Source organism: Candoia aspera, chromosome 11 (assembly GCF_035149785.1).
Source record: "Candoia aspera isolate rCanAsp1 chromosome 11, rCanAsp1.hap2, whole genome shotgun sequence".
NCBI lineage: Eukaryota > Metazoa > Chordata > Lepidosauria > Squamata > Boidae > Candoia > Candoia aspera.
The window spans coordinates 18353963-18373135 of NC_086163.1; the positions used below are offsets into that span (position 1 = coordinate 18353963).

At 42.1% G+C, this 19173-nt stretch overlaps 1 protein-coding gene across 2 annotated transcripts in view; it reads right to left on the bottom strand.

Annotated features, from left to right (window-relative positions):
• ZNF423 (zinc finger protein 423) overlaps positions 1-19173 on the bottom strand; it is a 239053-nt gene that overhangs the window by 161177 nt on the left and 58703 nt on the right. For both annotated transcript variants that reach the window (XM_063312809.1, XM_063312810.1), the window contains exon 3: positions 18638-18838. In XM_063312809.1, the coding sequence (XP_063168879.1) occupies positions 18638-18838 (201 nt within the window). The remainder of the gene's footprint in view (positions 1-18637; positions 18839-19173) is intronic.

Here is a 19173-nt window from a genome sequence, read left to right on the forward strand (position 1 = left end):
GCTTTGGAGGCACATTTGCTCTGTAGACACCCATATATTCCAGATCAGGTGAAAGAAAATATCCCTGAAGCTTCACCAAAATAACTCATGCTTTTACAGCTTTGTATAAATCAGGCAGATGAGATCAGATCAAAGGTAAGAATTCTGCATTGTGATAGCAAAGCAGAAGAAACTAGCAGGATTGTGATTGTAGTGACCACAGTAGAATACATCTCAGAATTATAGTAGCATAAGGAAAAAAAAACCTTTGCTGAATAGCTGCCACTATCACCTGAAGGTATCTTCCTGAAAAGATGCTACTTAACCATATGTTTGTGCTGTCAATAAGGTACCGTTCTCACAGAATGGTTGGTAGGAAAAGAAAGATTCCAAAGCTTGTTCTTTGGGTATAAAATTGTTGTGGGGAACCGAAATTAATTCAGAAGCCATATAAATTGGATGGATGGATGGATGGATATCTCTCACTAGTTTTCCCCATATATAATATAATGTAAGGTATTTTTCTTCAAGGATTCCAACATTCTGACTGTTCTGCTGACTAGGCAGGACTGGTCTGGGGACTCAGACCAAGCTTCTCCATGGAGAAGTTGGATCCTATCTACTCAGTTGAAAAAAAGCACTTTCTGAAGTTTACAGATTCCTGCCATTAAGCTGAAGAGCAGTATGCCCCTCTTTAAATGGACTTAATCATACATCCTGCACTGGTGACCATCTCCAACATCGCTACAGGAACATGTGGCCCTCATTAATTGCTGCACTCCCAGCATAACTCAACACTGATCAGACTTGTTCATGAAGTTCAAAACTATACACAGAACCACTAGTTCCCTAAAGATGCAGAACTGTCTCATCTTGCTATTCATCCCTCTTTTGGGGCCAGATTTGTAACGAGGTTTCAAGATAGCTGTGACCAAAACTTTACATCCTCAGATAATTTTAGCAGCCTGTAAACTCTAGATAATAACATAAGCAAAGCTATAAAAGAGGAAAACCTCCAGTACAGACTCCAGTGTTAGTGTAAGCAAGTGTCCAAGAGTTATGAAATGCCATAGGTATTCTCTCTAAGAACCTTCCAAGCTGGAATGACCATCTCAACAGATGTTTTAGCTTTCAAGAGCCACATGGAGACATCAGGTGGATGGGAGGATTCAGAATCTGTAAGTGCCAAGATGACTTTTAAAACAGAAAAGAGCAAGAATGGATATAAGGGAGCAAAACTTCAACAGATGAAATGTAGACAACTCAACTTCAATAAGCCATGCAACAACATCTATGGTGATATGCTGTCAGAGCAGTATCAACCCTACAGGAGAATGTCCCATATGCAAACAATATACTAATGGAATGAGTGGGAAGCAAATAATCACTAGAGTAAGATTTCTTTGCTACCCAGATAAAACAAACCCAGATTTTTTTTCCAGAAATCAAGATTTCTTTAAGAAGGACAAATTGGATTCAAGTGTCCTCCAATACCAGGAGTACAAGACTTTTTTCTAACCACTGGCCTTTGAATGGCATACCAGGGGTTACGTTCGAACAAATAGTGGATAGAGGCATGAAGTTAAATTATATTTCATTTACATGTAATCAGCGTTAAATAGAATCAAAATGATTTGTCAGCTATGCATTTAATAATGCTTCCCTTTTGTTGGATTAAGAATTACAGTCTGGAAATTACAGCTTTGTATCCCTGTTCTAATTGCAAATCTAATCACAAACTGGGTTACAACCTAGCTAAAAGGTTCCCCAACATGATGCAGATCTCAGTGTGATCAGTGGCCAGGATTGATGGGACTATAGTCTAAAACATCTCCAAGGGTGGGGAACATTGCCCTAGAAACTCCCAGAGTCTATCTATAACTCTTTAAAGCAGCTGCATCTTTTCTCAGGATCATGCAGGAAGTGAAGAGGCAGCCCCAGAATCCCAAAACAAAATGCACACGTTTCAATGTGCTGCAGAAAGATGCTACATTTGCACTCCCATATGCTCCAAAGCACTTTTTCCAAATTATTCCCAAAGCCCTACGAACTGTAATTAGTCATCCAAGCTGGTGGAATGGGCAAATAATGCCACAGAATCCCACGTGCCGTCCTTCTGAATTTCATAATGATTATATCAGTCATGCCATGAGCTGTGATTTAAGCTAACCAAAACTCTTAATCACATTTGAAATCATCTACAAACCCTTGTGGAAAGACAGCCCAGTCACATTTAATGCCACTGCAGATACAAAGTTACTCAGACCAAGGTTCAAATGGAGAGAGGAAAAGGTAACATGGGACATCTGGATGTTTATGGATGGGAACATAGATGTACCACATGTGATAAGTCCTATCTGCCAAATCTGGACATGTCCTGCTTCTTCACTTAATATACTACCCCATAGGGTCTTTTAATTGGTTGAGGTTAAGTTGTGCTGAATCCAGTTATTGCAGTCTGCAAACCATTGTTTTTGCCTTAGTGAGTTGAGTGAAACTCAGCCGGTTGTGGCTTATTTTAAAAAAATGGATAAACAAACCATAGCTTAAGATGCCTGGTCCTGGTCTTGCTTTCCAACCCCATACTTGAAAATTGGGTTCAAGAATCCGCCAGAGTTTTAAAAAGCATCGAAAATCAGTACATTCTTTCTCTGCCGTTTAAAAGTGCTCCAATTCATTTCCCCTTCAATGTATTTTGGAAGCCGCATAGCCACATGTAGCATAAATGAACGTAAATGGGCAAAGAAGCAAATCACAAATCTCCTTGACCTTCCTGCTTTTTGTTTTAACTCATGGATGCTATTCTCCAGAGCAAGTCAACAAACAGAACCAGATTTCAAGAGACTCTGATTTAGCAAGCAGCGGGCTTTGGAAGCCAAGTCCTCAAGCAGTCCAAAGCTACAAATGAAATTAGAACGGAACAACATGATTGGAAAAATTCTCATGTTCCGTGATCACGCAAACCCCTTTTTGGCAGAAAGGAAAGAAAATTTTAGCAAGTCAAACCCTGTCAAGATAACGATCCACACACCCTTTGAAAATGTCCTGACTTGATTTATTGTGCCGGTATTTTTTTTTTTAGCAGTCTCTAAAACTACTGTAGGATACATGAGGACTAAACAGCCCATCCCACAAATGCCAATAGGCTCAAAAACAGCAGCACCCCCCCCCCAAATAAAATAAATAAAAACACAGAAAGAGGCAGCAAAAATTAAAATGGCAAGCAAAATGCCCACTGAGTTGCCCCTGTAAGGAAGAAACAGTTTAGCTTGCCCTCTTGATGTTACAGCTACAGCAAATAAGGGGACAGAGAAAGGAAAGGAAAATTGAATAGAGAGCAACTGGATGAGGACAGTTTTTGGGAATCAAGGGTATGGTTGTTTGTTTTCACATTTAATGAGCTTGGGGCTTTTTAGCTGCACACTTTAGGTAATTACTTCATTCTGGGCTGAGTTCCACCACTGCCCACAAAGCCCCCAAATCCCACCGGATCCACATTGACTCCATCCGCACAGCATGAATGGCAGCTACACTGGAGAAAGTCTGTCACCACTGGACTCTACCTTTTTTTTAAAAATGGGGTGCAATGATATGCACACTCCATCTTCAGGATGTTTCTGATTGGCTGAATTTAGACAATAGATTAAATCCTACATCCTGGTTAAGAGAACACAATTGCTGAGTTTGCACGACATGCTAAAAATAAGTCATATTCTAGTTGGATGGCCAGAAGTTGTTGGCCAACCACCACCACCACTCCCTTCTAGTCTAGTCTAGCAACTTGAGAGAATCAGCTTATTTCAAAAGTTCAGAAGCCAAAGGAAATGTGCAGGCTATGATTTAAAAACTGTAACAATGCTGCTGCTCTGCTGACATGTATTGGCACAAACCTCTTCTATCACTAACAATAAACACTCTCATTCAAGAGAAAAGGCTTTATGAAACCTTTTAATGGTGGTTTTGTTGTTTTGCTTTTCATGAAAGAAATTTACACACAACCGAGCTCTTTCCAGGGAAAACAAACAGAATAATCATCGGTTCTCTGCCACCCACTCTCTGCAATCCATTTTCCATAACCCGGTCATGTACAACACCCTTCATTCAACCAAAGGAAATCAAAGTCAAAGATAAACAACATATGGGCATCCTCTGGATAGGAGCCAGCTGACTGTTCAAATATGTGGTACAGTTTGTGGAGTCTAAAGAGAGAAGTTAACACTGCTGTCATGTGCAAACTCAATTGGCAGGTAAATTTCAATGAGCTCCCATGGGATTCATTTCATGATAGGCAGGCCACTGGCTACAACCCCCTTTTGGCTTTTAAAGTCTCCCCATTTGCCTGTGTGCATGTTTCTGTCTCTTAATAAAACCGTATCACTTCCAGAGCTTTTCAAGTCCTGGAATTGAAAATTATCAAAGGCAAAGAATAGGAAATAAATTTTTTACAAAGGTGATATCTTGCTTTTCTTGGCAAAAAGGAACTTGCAAGAGATTGGGTGTTGCACTCATTTGTACATGCATGGGGGTGATTGTAGAGCATTACTGTTTTATTCGTCATTCCTATTTTCTTTGTCGCTGCTTTGATCTTCGATGATAGAACATAGAGTGTGAGATTGTAACATATATCAAGAAATCATATGAAACAGGTAAGAAATCAGAGGCAGGCATGTACTGCACCTGATTGTATTCTGAGATATAAATCTCAACAGCCAACAGTTGCGTTGTCCTTATAAAATCTAACACGTGTCTTTGACAGCAGAAAATGAACACCTTTCTTGCTATCTAAAAAAAGGGTTTAGAGATAATCATTTTCCTTTTAATGGATTAGCTGGTTATAAAATACCCAAAGAGACATGGAGGTAAATTTGTCTCAAATATCATGATGCAAAGGACAATTAAATAGATCTTCCAATGTGTGAAGGAACGGAGTTGGGAATGGTAGCTGCAGCCAGACAGAAACACTTCTCATACATTCATTCGTTCGCTCACAACTTAACTCACAGAATAAGGCGACAAGCAAAGGGCATACAGATGAGGAAGCGGGGGTGACGTCTGAAGATTGGCAGCTGTTACAGGCAGGCAAGAAGACTGTCATTCAACTGCCAGGACCACAAGTTACGGTGAGCAGCATATCCTGGTGGGAGGCCTGCCTGGAGCTTGGAGCTTTGCCAGGAGCTCAGTAGCAACCAGAAGAGGAGTGACCACATTGAGGCAGCACCTCAACCCAACTAGTGCAAGCACTTTTGGAAAAGACAAAGGTTGTAGGCTACTTTATAGACTGTGAGGCTTTTGTTTGAACTGAGTATTAAAAGTCTGAGTAGAAAGGACTGAGTATTAAAGATGAATTGAGGTGGCAACAGCAACTTGCAAGGCCTAGATGGATGAGTTGACTCAGAGTAAAAGCCTGTTGTTAGGGAAGGTGTGTGCTGCAATAAATTGTGTACACATTTGCAATGCTGTGGTGTGTGCAGTCCTTGGAAAACAAAGAACTCTTCACACAGTGGCAGAAGTGCTGGTTTTGGCAAACCTGCCTCTTTCAACCTCTGAAAACATCAGCTGAAACCCAAACATAGGTGAGTTGGGAGCTGCTCTGAATCTTCATGAACAAACAGACCATAGATTGCAAAACACTTGCCATGAGTTCAAAGTACAGAAACACCTGCCCGCCATGAGAAGAAAGTACTGCTAATATATCTCATATTGGGAGAGGTATAGATATATCTGTACCTCTCAGCACAGATTAATCTTAGCCAAGATTGCAGAAATGTGGCCGACAGACCTACCATTAGAAGTCCAGTACTTCAAAGGTCATATCCCATGGGGCACTACCTTCCACTCTGGAAGCTGGACTGATCAGGCTTCAGGCAAAGGGCCCTCCACTTTTAGCAGGGAATTCTGATTTTAATTCTAAATATAGACATAGAGTGCCAGGTCTATAACAGGGTTTCTCAACCTTAGCAACTTTAAGATGTGTGGACTTCAACTCCCAGAATGGGGAATCCTGGGGAATCCTGGGAGTTGAAGTCCACACATCTTAAAGTTGCTAAGGTTGAGAAACTCTGGTCTATAATGTCAAAGATAGAACTGGTAGAACCTAAAATCACACCTTGAGGTCTCTCTTGCCATCTAAAAAGGAAATGAATCCTCAACATTCACTGTTTCCATCCTTGATACACTGACTGTTGGTCTGTCTGCTCCTGTTGGCTTTTCACTGGCCAGCACTGGATCCCCTGATTCTGGGATCAGTCTCATTTCTATCCCCACCTGTATACAGCAGAGATTCAACCTGAATAAGAATATTTCAAGGCTAACTCAAACACTATAGAGCTGAGATTAGACCTCCTAAACCTTGTTTGTGCATCCATGCATGCAAGTAACCTTTTTCTTTTCTTACTGTGCTAAAGCCCCTGATCTAACTTGTCTCCTAGACCTGCTGTTACTGCCCTACAGAAAAATTGAAAGGATTTTTAATATTTTTTTTTTCCTGCAGAGAATATAACAGTATTAGGGGAGGGACCTAAATCAGGAAAATGGGATTGGTTGGAGAATTAAACAAAAACAAATTTATTCACACCCTCTTTCTGCTGTTCCCATTAAATGCAAATTCCCCATAGGCACATTAAAGAAAGAAGGAAAACGTCAGGAGATCTACTCAGAATTCTTGACCATATTTATCTTATTAGATTTTGGAGGAACCTGAGAACAAAATGAAGATCACTCATTTCCATTTTTTTAAAGGGGGGGGGGGGTTAAAGGTTTTCATGTGGTTTATCCACTGATTAGAAAGAATCCTATCCAGTAAAACGCAAGAAAGATAAACATACATTTGTACGAGAACGCCCGGAAGAGGCGCATGAACAATTTGCCAAAAGCTGCTTGTCTGGAATTCATAAAATGAAACCTGGATGGGGGGAAAAAAAGTCTAACCCAGAACTGGAAAAGAAATTCAGACAGCTGTTTTAGTCATCGTAGGCAGTGAGTTTGGAAATAAAAAAAAGGAGGGGTAGCAAGGGAAAGGGGAACAACGGGTTTTGTAACTGGAGTGAGAAGTAGATTCATGGAAGTAATATTTTCTAAAGGAATATTCCAACGTCATATTAGGGAGAAGAGAGCGCAGTCGATTATTCCCCAACCTGGAGTTCAGCAAATGGGTTGGATTTTTTAATATATATAATTTTATTACAGATTTCTAAAAACAATACAGAAACTAACGCAAACTAATATAAAGTAAGAGAAAGAAAAAGAAATCAAAGCAAAGTGCAAGAAAGGGAAAAAAATAAAGAAGAAATAGAAAAGAAAGAAAAAAAGATATAAAGAAGTAGCTTCTGATCTTCTTTACCACAATTATAAGTACAATTATAAATTTACCTCTCACTCTAGTTTACAACATAACTCTCTTCTTTCTAGAATATATTCTATTTAATCCTCAAAACCATAAATCCTAAATTCATTTTTTTTCTGTTTCACGCAAAAAGTCCATAAGTGGTTGCCAGCCAGCAATAAATGTGCATATTGTCTTTAGGAAATGCATTGGATTTCAGCTCACCTATTCCCCCGGACAAGGCTGAGAGCTGAGGTGCCTATGGGGTGGGAGGTAGAGTCACGATGGGGGCCACAGCCATGCAACAATCAAAGCCCTGGCCCCTTCTTAGGTGCTTAGTGACAGGGACAGGATTCTATTTGTGTGTTTCTGACATCATCTTGACTTTTTTGACCCCCCATGCCACTGGTTGGGAAGACTGATTAGATAGTAGGAAGAATTGTGATATTACCAGAAAATTTCCATACAGTGAAGACAAATGTAATGTTTGGAAAGACAGCGGTCATTCTGCCAGATATAATAGTCCTCGACTTACGACCACAATTGAGATTGGAACATCCATTGCTAAGCAAAATGGTTAAGTGAGTCACCCAATTTTACAACCTTTTTTGCCACAGTCGTTAAGTGCATCACCGCAGTTCATCAAGCAAATCACGACAGTCATTAAGTGAATCTGGCTTCCCCTATTGATTTTGCTTATTGGAAGGTCACAAATGGTGATCACATGACTCCAGAATGCTGCAGCTGTCGTAAGTGCGAGCCCGCTGCCAAGCGCCTGAATTTTGATCATGTGACCACAGGGACTCTGCGATGGTTGTAAGAGCAAGGACTGTCAGGGTAATCGGTGAAGAGAACCACGCTGAGTCAGATGCAACTCTAGTTCTTTTATTATTCTGTACCATACACAGAATCTTGCCAGACTAAAGGTTCCCTAACCGAGCTAACAGGAACAGTCCTCTTAGGAAATCTAGGGCGGGGCTAGTCTAACTTTCTTACTCAGCCCCTCCCCACTTTCCAAGGAGAGCAGACTGTGAGAATGCTTATCAGCCTGGAATGCGCTCTCTTCTCCCCCCACTCTGATCTCCGTCTCATCACCCCCCTCCTCAGGGAGACATTCCACCACAAGGACTAGTTGTAAGTCACTTTTTCCAGCACCGTCATAACTTTGAACAGTTACTAAACGAATGGTCATAAGTCAAAGACTACCTGTACTCCTTTCCAGAATTTAGCTCCAGGAGAAGAGAAGGAAAAAAAAAATCTCAGGTTGGAAGTCTCCTGCTCACCTTCCTCATGTCACTAATAAAAATGCTCCATCATCTAATCTCAAAGCAATGCTGCATTTTTACCTTGGCCTCTTTTCTATTAATTAGTAAGACAACAGAAACACAGAGATATATTCACGTGGCACTCTGCTCAAAGCACATAGAAAAGCGCGGGCAACGGATGAAGCAGCACAGCATCCCACAGTAGTCCAGGGACTCCCAAAGCCAGGAGAAAGCCCTGCACACATCAACTAAGAGGTAAGACAGAGGCAATATCTGCCACAGTGGACTCTTTTTACATTACATCTGTCTTCCACTTTTAACTACAAAAGGCTTTCTCAACCTGGTGACTTCTAATCGTGTTGAATTCCCCCAATTCTCAGGCAATCTGGCCAATAGACACACTAGTTGAACATGACAGGAATGGCTGGATTAGTATGCAGGAAGTTTCCTTATTCTTGGAGGTCTCCGACTAAAATTCTCTCTTTTCAATAAAACCTGACATGTAAGAACTGCATGTAGAACCTCGCTAAAAGGCAGCAGGATTAAGAAGCTGCTCCAAGAACTGGGAAGACAGAGATTCAAATTCACCCTCAGGCATGGAAGCTCTTTCGATAAGTTCAGGCTGTTCACTCCCTCTCAGCCTAGCCTAACCTTGCAGGGTTGTTATTCTGAGGATTAAGTGAAGGAAGATCCTCCTGGAAGCCACTCTGACTTCTGGAGGAAAAAAAAAGTGGGATGTGCACCTAGAAAATAAATAAATAACAAGGAGAACAGTCTCCTTGGCTTGGCTTCCAAAGCATCTGTATCACTTCAAACAGTAGAGGATGGATGGATGGATGGATGGATGGATGGACAGATGGATGGCTTGAATGCCACCAAATGGAAAAGGGGAAAGTATTGCATGTAGAAATCTACCAACTCAAAGAGAAAGGCATTTTTTATTTTAATTCTTTGCAAGGGAGGCATTCCATTATGTGTGAGCCCCAAACTCCAATTTAAAACAATGCATTCCAGGAGCAGATTCACCAAACAATCTTCTCTCTCCCTCTCCCTCTCCCTCTCTCTCTCAGAGAGTCCAGTCAGATGTCCAGCATTTGCTGCATCACACCTCCTCCCCACACATCTGGGCATCACAATCTGACACAGAGGCAGCATTCCAGTTCTGGAAAAATCCTTGCCATCTGGACATGCCCCGGGTTACTCAGACTTTGGGGACATCTGAAGCGACACAATTGGTGGCTGCCCCAGCACTGGCTATGTGAACACAACCAAGCTGCGTTGGCTCCATTTCCCCATGTCAGCTGGCAGCAGAGGGAGGAGGCGTTCTAGCTTCCCCACGCCTGAAGCGCAGTGAGAGAGACGTGCCAGCTGTGTTTGCAAACAAGCCAAGTTTAATGAGGCTCCAGTAAGAGCGTTCAAAATGTGTACTACCAAAAAAAAAAAAATACCCAGCAACAACAAAAACCCAGTCTTTCTGCATTCCCTAGCCAGAATGACAGAAAGGTTCTTGAAGGCGATTTTAAAAAAAATAAAAGAACAAGGATGCCTCGATTGGTGCCAAGGGGAGAGTCCATCAGAATTTATTCTCCTCTGCTTCCTTTTGAGAATCGCCAGGTTCAGAGGAACACGAGCCAAGTGGTGGTGACGGGAAAAAACCAATCGGATTAGTCCAACTGCGGCCAACGAGATACATCTGGAAAATTCACAAGCAGGGAAGGGGAACCAGAAGCCGAGGGACAAACAACACTCAGAGGTAATCTGCCTCTGAAGATGGAATGGCTTCTTTATGTCTTCTGTTTTGTCTATTTCGGGGTTTCCCAACCAGGGTTCTGTGGGACCCTCAGGTTCTGCAAGAGGTCCCTAGGGGTTCCCTGGGAAATCACAATTTATTTAAAACCTTATTTCAAATTCGGGCAACTTCACATTAAAGAAGTTTCATTCTTTATTTTCAGTTTAAGAACACTGTTCATGCATATAGACAGACCCTTGAAGTAAATACAATAATTTTGTAACTTCTGGTCTATCTTTGAGCCTGAATGTGCAGGGGCTCCCCGAGGCCTGAAAAATATCTCAAGGGTTCCTCCAGGGTCAAAAGGTTGAGAAAGGCTGGTCTATTTAGATCAGGGGTCCCCAAACCCTTCAGCTTCAGGAAGTTTCAGATTGTTCATCGACCCCCAAACATTTATTTTATGGAAATAATTTAATAAATATTACTTTGACTAATAGTACTACAAATAATAATAATAGATAAACAAGGCCACTAACAACACACAGCTGACAGAGACAACTCAAGGCCACTCTCACTGGCGGCTGACCATCAAACCCTGAGCGATGCTGTCCCACCACTAGCCACCTCACCTAAGGACTAGTGTGGAGCTCTACGGAGACCCCAAAAGATTAATTGACCCCAATCAATCTTCCATCATTTACAACCACCTCATTACCCCCAGACATTTACTGATGCCCTTTTGACCCCCCAGACATTTATTAACCCCTTGGATAGCCCTATCAACCCTTGGGGGTCAATATTGACCACTTTGGGGAACCCTGATTTAGATCCTGCTTTGCAACTAAGACTGGTACCCCAAGTGGCTCCCCCCACCCCACTAAGAATCTATCAGGAGGACTCAGCACAGGCAGAGGAGGCTCGTCACAGTTTGCACCAGGATCTGCAGTAAAATGTTCCTGGTGTGTATCAGGTATCAGGGAAACTTAGTTCAGCCTTTCTTTTAAAGGGAATTGACCCAGTGGGCACTTCTGAACTGAAGTGCAGATTGGAACTCACATTTCTTTTAATTTTGCAAGCTACTTCTCGGGTAAAAGAAAAAAGTGTCATGTTGCTTTGGGGAAATGCTGATTAAATGAATATGTGGTATTTCAAAGGAAACTGTGCACAATTTAAATGCAGAATGCAGGAGGGAGTGCAGCCATCAGTGGTCACAGGGGAAACTGACATATGTAGAGTAGAAATTGACTAGCCTGTCCCTCCCCACTCATTGAATGCACAATGTGTGAGCAGCACTGTAGCAATGCATAGCAACTTGAAAGCTGTGCATCAGTTGATATTCCCACCCCAACGTCATGTCCAAATAGGAGATCAGGGGAACATCAAAATGATGGTTTCCCAACTGCTTATTTTAGCACTTAATCAATTCAGGCCCTAATTCCTTTGTCATGAATAGCTTAGAAGAAGACAAACTAAGGCTCTGAAAGCTAGGGTAACCAGAACTGGCTGATGAAAAAACTCAGAAAACTGCTAGAGGGTACCAAAAAGAGTTTTCGGTATTTCTTGGCCACCATCTAGTGGTGATCTGGTAGCCCTCATGGAAGCTACTGAATCTATGCAACCAGACTAGAAAAACACCAGTTCCCACAAGCTAAGACCTTGCTCTCTAAACTCCAACTTGAATTCTATGGTATAGCCTCCAGGTTCACAAGAACCTCAGTACAGAGACAAATACCAGAAGACCAAAAAGGGAGAAAAGTGCCTGGATGGGCAGGAAAGGAATTCTATAGGAGCCAAAGTCTGCTCCAGAGTGCCTGTTATTCCTAAGTAGTCCTCCAGCCTGTGTAGGAGTAATGCATACCAGCTGGGATAGGGTGAAGGCTTCACAGCTCTAGTTTAAAGAGTTCTTGATTGAAATAGCCCAGGGCTAGGAATGGTGCTTGTTTTTGCTTTGTTCTTTCATGCCCAGCTTGCTCACCTGGGCTTCTGAACCTTGTTCTGACTTTTGACTACGCTTTATGCCTAGTCCTTAGGACTTCATGGTGCTGCTTACAGATGTTTTGAAATTAGGACTGCATCTTGACTATCCTTGCAAACTCTCCCTGCTGAAAGGTCTGACAGGTCTTTAACCTTGGCCCATTTGACTGAGGGGCATAAGGACAACTGTGGGCAGGAAAACTGAACACAAATTACGGCCTCAACAAGTAGGGAGCAGCTGCTGGCACCAGGTGTGTTGATATGGGCAGTGTAGATATTATCATGTCAAATGGTGAATGATGGATCTATCTTCCAAGAAACTTAGTATCTAGTTCATTGACTCAGCCATAATCTTCCAAGAGAGTTCAGTACTATCTGCCTGTTCAGTTAGGGCTGAGAAACATTGGCACTCTAAAGACCAACTTTAAAAAAAAAATACAAAATAATATTTTTTGTGCAACTTGGAAGTTCGGCAGTATATCCAAGAAGAAAGATACTGCCACAAAGGAAGTACTTAGCATATTTCTGCTGCTCACTAGCTTCTCAAAGCTTCCTACACACTTAGTGACAAGTATGCTTAAAGCACTCTGTGTTCCCGACACCCCCACGACTGCCCTTTTCAAGACTCCATTAGATGGCAATACTTTTGCCCTTTCAATAATGGAATCGAAAGAGAATAATCAAAACCTATTCCATTTTCAGGTCTGCAAAGAGCGCCAAGCCTAAAGTGCTTAATCATCAAGCACGATGGCGCCTTTCCTGGAATTCCGTTAACTCTCTGCGATTTAATCCCATTATTATTTCTCTTATGGTTTACATTGGGAGATCAAACTACAGAAAGGTCTTTGCTCAGCAAGTTCTCTGTGTAGTTCAAACAAGGTAATCAGTTTTAGCTTGCTTCGGAATACCTAAATAATTGGGCCCAGAATGCTGGGGGAACAGATGTACCCACACCTTCCATGCATTGATCTGCTCGATTCACATCCTGCTCCTTCTGGGCCAGGAGTTGCCCCAGCCTTCAAGTGACTTGTTGGGGCTCCCAAAACAGGAGTCTTCAACTTCAAAATTTTTCCCTAGAATCACAGGAAAAACCACCTTTCATAGCAACTGTTTCAGATTTTTGTGAACTGCAGACTGTGCATCTCTCCTAGGAGCATAAAGCAATATACTCTGGCCTCTTCCAATTCTGTCCAGAGAACAACCCTATGAAGCAAGCTGGACAGGAGGAGAGCAAGAGGCCTGCGGACACCCAAGGTTCTCCACCGAGAGGGACCTTGACTGCACCACCCTAGCAGACTAGTTGTTATTTTTTGCACTATTATTGCAGAGGGCTGAATTCCACAAGACGCAAGTTGGAGGGACTGCACATCCTTTAGCCTTTGAATGCACAGGCTGAACATCCATGCGCATCTTCTGTGCATGCTTCACGAAACTTCCTACAGCTTCTTCCTGGCTTCCTGCATGATGAAGTGGAATGGCACTGGCCACGTTGGGTGGGCAAGACAAAAATGGCTTTGCTGCCCCAGCGAGGGGTAGTTTAATGCTTAATTGAAAAATAAATAAAAGCATACAATGTCCCTCAACTGAATAGAAAATGCACTTGATTCTGTCAGATAAAACCTCTCTCACACACACTCCCTTTCCCAGCCAAAGAAAAATAAAGGAGAGCCAGCAGGTCATTACAGCTGCAGCTGTCTAAACTAAGGGCACAATCCACCGGGAACATTATCCAGAGAGACACACAGGAACAGAGATTTGCTTCAGTGCATTTGGTGCAACGTGAGATCCCAGCAGGAAGGACAAACAAAGGAAGTGTTACTTCGCATGACACAGAGCCTACTTTTGTGGTCCAACGACGCCCAGTATGGTGAGGGCCATAGTCTGGTAGTTCAAAAATAACTCTCCCTAACCTACAGGCTGGGAATTCTGGGGACCTGCAGTCCTGGCACATCTGAGAAGGCCAACTGGAAGAGGCTTCTTTAATTTAGAAATGTAATGGAAGCTAAGGCTAACAAGGAATTCAGGGAGGTGACACCAGGTTTCAAATCTCCTCTCAGTCTTGGTTCTCACTGAGTCAGTATTTCAGCCCCTAACTTTTCTCACAGGGTTGTTGGGATGAAGGAGGGTTGAGGAGAGAACATCTGCATCTAACTTTGTCCTCTCTGGAGTAATGAAAAACAAATCAACAGTCACAGTATCTAAATCTAGGGCTTCGATGTTCAGAAGTTGTTTGCAATGGTTTGTGGTCATCCAGTTTTGGGGCATTCCACGCTTTCACTGCACCCCTAAAATTAAGGTCTAATGATTTTGGATCCTGATGGCAGCACAAAAATCATCCAGCAAGGTTCAAGCAGGAAGGAACATGGAAGAAGACTTAACAGTGCATCGACACACTTACTATCATTTGAAAACATGCCTGTGCAGTGCAATAGGTTACAGCGAACAACAGCAATAACCAATAATAACAATTACACCTTGAATTCAGCATGCAGGAATTTAGAAATAGCCACCCTCTTTAAGCTTTCTTACAGCTAACTTGGTTTGAAACAGACAACCTGTAAGCTGCACAGTAACAGAAGAGGATCTCATGAAATGCTCGGGGACCCCTCTTGTAACCTCATAGCATTCAGTTCATTGATGTGCTAATGTGCTACAGATATTCCACTGTCAGACTGAGAAACCAGAGAGGCAGAAATTTATGAGTTGCCACCCTGTCCCTGTGGGTGGGAAATAAAAGACATGGAGGGAAGGGACTCAAGAAATACAATCCACAGTCAAGAGCACATGGGTTTTCCTGCACTTTAGGAAATAAAAAGACTCCATACCTGTCCCCACCCATCTCTGGAGGGAAAAGTCAAAAAAACAGCTCCTATTTTTATCTGGCATGTGGTGCTCCAAAGCCAAAGAGATGAAACACTATCTAGCAGTAAGCAACATGTACAGAATTACTACTGTAGCACTGGGGGTGAGGAGAGGAGAGGAGAGGAGAGGAGAGGAGAGGAGAGGAGAGGAGAGGGCAAAGCAGCTGGTCCAAGGAATATTTTAGCTGTCCAACAGGCAATTTCACTCCTTGAGTATTGTAATGCAGTTTATTCAAAGTACAATTCAAAGCAGGGAGAAAAGCTTTAGCAAATCAGCAATAATATGCTTTCTCGGTCAAGAGAGAGCAAAAATGAATTGTTGTAAAAGTGAGTGTGCTTAATACCAGGCAGTTCGGATGTGCGTTGCCTGGCTTGCTACCCACCATTTATCAAACTTGCATGTACAATTATGCTAATCTTGGTTAGTTTCAACCATGGACATCTTGGAGCCCCAAGCGCCTTCCGAAAATGCACAGCACAATTTCCCATCCTTCTGTTCTGAACACTGTAATGTACACCCTCATCCCCCTGTGCAAAAAAAATACTGGGAAAAAATGGGGAACAAAAACTAGTTCTACTCCTATGTGTAATGTGGTCTCGCTCACTTTGCATCATCGCTCAGAGCACAGCGGCCCTTATTCCACAAAAATCCGCAGCCATGGAAAGTTGCCAACTCCAGCTTGAATACCTACACCTAGGTATTAAGTCAATAACTGGAAACTCTGTACTGAAAATGCTTTCATAATTAGGATCATTGAATGTTGCTCCTAATTTGTAACTCTAAATTCAAACATGTCCAAAAGGATTGGCCATTGTAGCTCTTATTTATTTATTTATTCATTCATTCATTCATTTCTCGTATTTAGGCACACCAATACGTATGCACAAAGAGAAAACATGAGAGAAGAGAGTGCACACCTCCAATATTCCCTGCTGGATAAGTGAATGGGCATGTACATCTAAATTAGGTAATAGTATACTTGCTCTAAATTTGGGAAAAGTTATTCCATAGCTCCTTGTCGAACTTTTAGGAGCCTCTTACCACGACAAAGCAAGAGTCACGAAGTCTTCCTTAACCAGATTTGTTGATCAGGAAAAGGAATTCAGCTACTGGATGAAAACAAATCTAGGCAACTGGATTCATTTACTTAGCACACAATTCATCTCTGGGTTCTTTAGGGCAGCTGCTTCTTTATCTTCTTGATCCACCTATTGATACATTGGTGAGTGGTTACCTGTTTTCTGATAAAGAAGAATATGCAGATGTTCTGTGTTTGCAATATTTTGCAAACCATTACCTTCTTTCTAGGCTCTGAGAATCCCATTCCATTCTTTTTAGCATTTGCTTTCTCTGGGAAGTTGGGAATAGAATGGGCTGTTCCCACTTTTTATCTTGTTCTGTAGGGCAGACTTGCATCAAAGAGAATCAGATTCAGTTTTTGATCAATATACTTCTTTGCTCTCTCGCAGCTTATCTTTTGGAATGTGGTTGCTGACATGCCCCTCAAAAATCAAGCCCAACAAAACTTGTATTGCCTCTGATACAGCGGCAGATACTACAATTAAAAAGCACAAGAACTTAGTTTCTTTTCTGAGGATGAGCACATGTCACAGACAAATGTCTTCTTTCCTTGTTTTAGTTATGTACCATCTCTAAAGCTATGCATCTACATTTAAGGGGTTATAAGTTTAAAGCTTATCAAAAGGTAGGCAAGGTAGCTGATTGGTTCTGGGAATCAGAACTGAAACAGAATAAATTAAAGAGGAATGAAGATGTCAACGTTTTTGATAGAGGCTTTGCCCTGAACCATACTGAGCCACAAAGATCAGGTGAAAATGGCTGTTAACTTCACGCCAAGGCAGAAGAGCAACTTCCAACATCACACTGTAACTTCCATACACTCTAATGAATTTCTAAGGGACTGCACTGAAAGAGATGGTCCACCCTCTGTTTTGGAGTTATCACCTACAATTTTGCCCTGATCCCAAACTGCAGGGTCAACTAAACTTCAGCATCCCTACGGAAGTCATTAGTTATATTATATTAGCTGCAGCTGCAACATTATCAACCTGAATACATAACTTATTGATTTGCTCCCCCATGAAGATCCCTAAATGCTTCAGAACAAAGGAAGAGGACTCTGACTTACCAAGCAAAGTCAACAGCTATGCATTCCCACCCCACAAATGGGGTGGAAAGCATCATAGAGGAAAGTATCACAAATTCAGACAAACCCCATTCAGAAAGGTATTATAAGGATATTCTCCAGCCCTGTTGATATATGTCTACTATCTTAAAGGCTTCTCTTTGCTGTGAGCACATAAGGCTCATGCTGTGTTCAGCCAGCACCCTTTCTGCAGTGGTCCAGAGTAGTCCCAACCACCAGCACCAGAATGGGGTTAAGCGAGAGCCTGTTTTTGTGCATTTTTGGAGTTCTAAGGGATTATAATGGTATGTGGGAATGACCTTGGGAAATGAGGGGAAGAGATGCTGCCTAGGGAATGATCAAATAAGAGAGGGCATAGACCACAGCTGCATAATGGACAGAGAAAGAAACTCAGAAAGGAACCTCCCTAATTTATCAGGCTGTAAAAGAGATGGTGGCAGATTTGTACTTTCAGACTTACAAGATTGATGTCAGCCTTCCCAGGTAGACCAGACAGGAAACACTACCAGATGAGCTACTTCTACTTTACTGCAAGGCTACATTAATAGAGTCTGAAAGTATAAATTTCCCACCATCACTTTTACAGCTCAAGAACTTAGGGAGAGTCCCTTCTGAGCTTCTTGCTCTACCCACTATGTAGCTGCAGGCTATGCTGTCTCTTATCTGACCATTCCCTAGGCAGCATCTCTTCACCTCATCTCCCAAGGTCATTCCCACATACCATTACAGAGATTTAAGGAGCATATGGAGGAGATGTTTAAGCCATCCTCCTCCCCCTAAAATAGGCCCTCCCCATCTTTTATAATGTGGCCTTCATAAGGTACAACACTTCTGCTATCAAGAAAGGTGTGCACTCCTAGTTTACGCCAAGGGCAGGAATCCTCCATGCTGCCTAGGTCAGTAACTGAGTGCCTACTCTGTGTGCAGAATAGTCCCTGGTCCAGCTTTTAGCATTTCCTGTAATTCTCAACCGGAGAATTACAGAATTATGGGAAGGAAGAGAGGAAAGCTGTGAGAGTTTCATCAGAAAACTGTCAACACTTTATGGTATCTATAAAAGATAAAACAACCCTATATTGTTGGTTGCATGCTTTTCGAAAAACCAAATAATAATAATCTCATTACCGTCAGATTTGCAACTGGAAAAGCAAAGTTGCTTTTTTAATTTTAATTTTATTAAAGAGAAGTGAACAAAGCCTACCCAAGGCACCACAGTAAAATTACATTAACAGTAAAATTACATTATTAATTCTTTAATCTCACTCGAGGCCTCAAGCTGTTGCTATGTCCAATTACTCAGCTAACCACCTGTCAGATTTGTAAAGCGAGTTTAACATTACCTCCAGGACAGCTATGAGCCCGGTGTTCGGTCAAGTCTGCCAAAGAGTCAAAGTCCTGCTGACAGTTATCACAGGTGTAAATTGACTCGTCCTCCATGTCTTCATCTTCCTCATTTCGTTCTTCCTGGCTCGTAATGCTGTTTCGCTCTTCCAAGGCCCGGATCTCTCTTTTATCATTGTCCAACTCTCTTCCCAGGCCTCCTGCCAACAAGAAGGGAAGTCACTCTAAGTCTGCCCCACATTTCCAAAGGAAAGAGCCAAAAAGAGTTAGTGGAAAGCAAAGTCCTGTTGATTTCAATGGGAGTTTAATGACTGGCAGCAAAAACTGTCATTTTAAGACAATTCCATATAGTGAAAGCAACAAAAATGAATGCAAGAGAAGAGAATCGCTGTAGCTCAGGGTTGAACTCTGGAGTCCTTGGTGCTCTCTGAGTTTGGTTGTTTGCTTGCAGACATTTCATTACCTAGCTAAACCTAACCTAACCTAACTAACCATGTCATCATGCTTGGGGCGGGAAGGAGAACAGCTCCTCTTG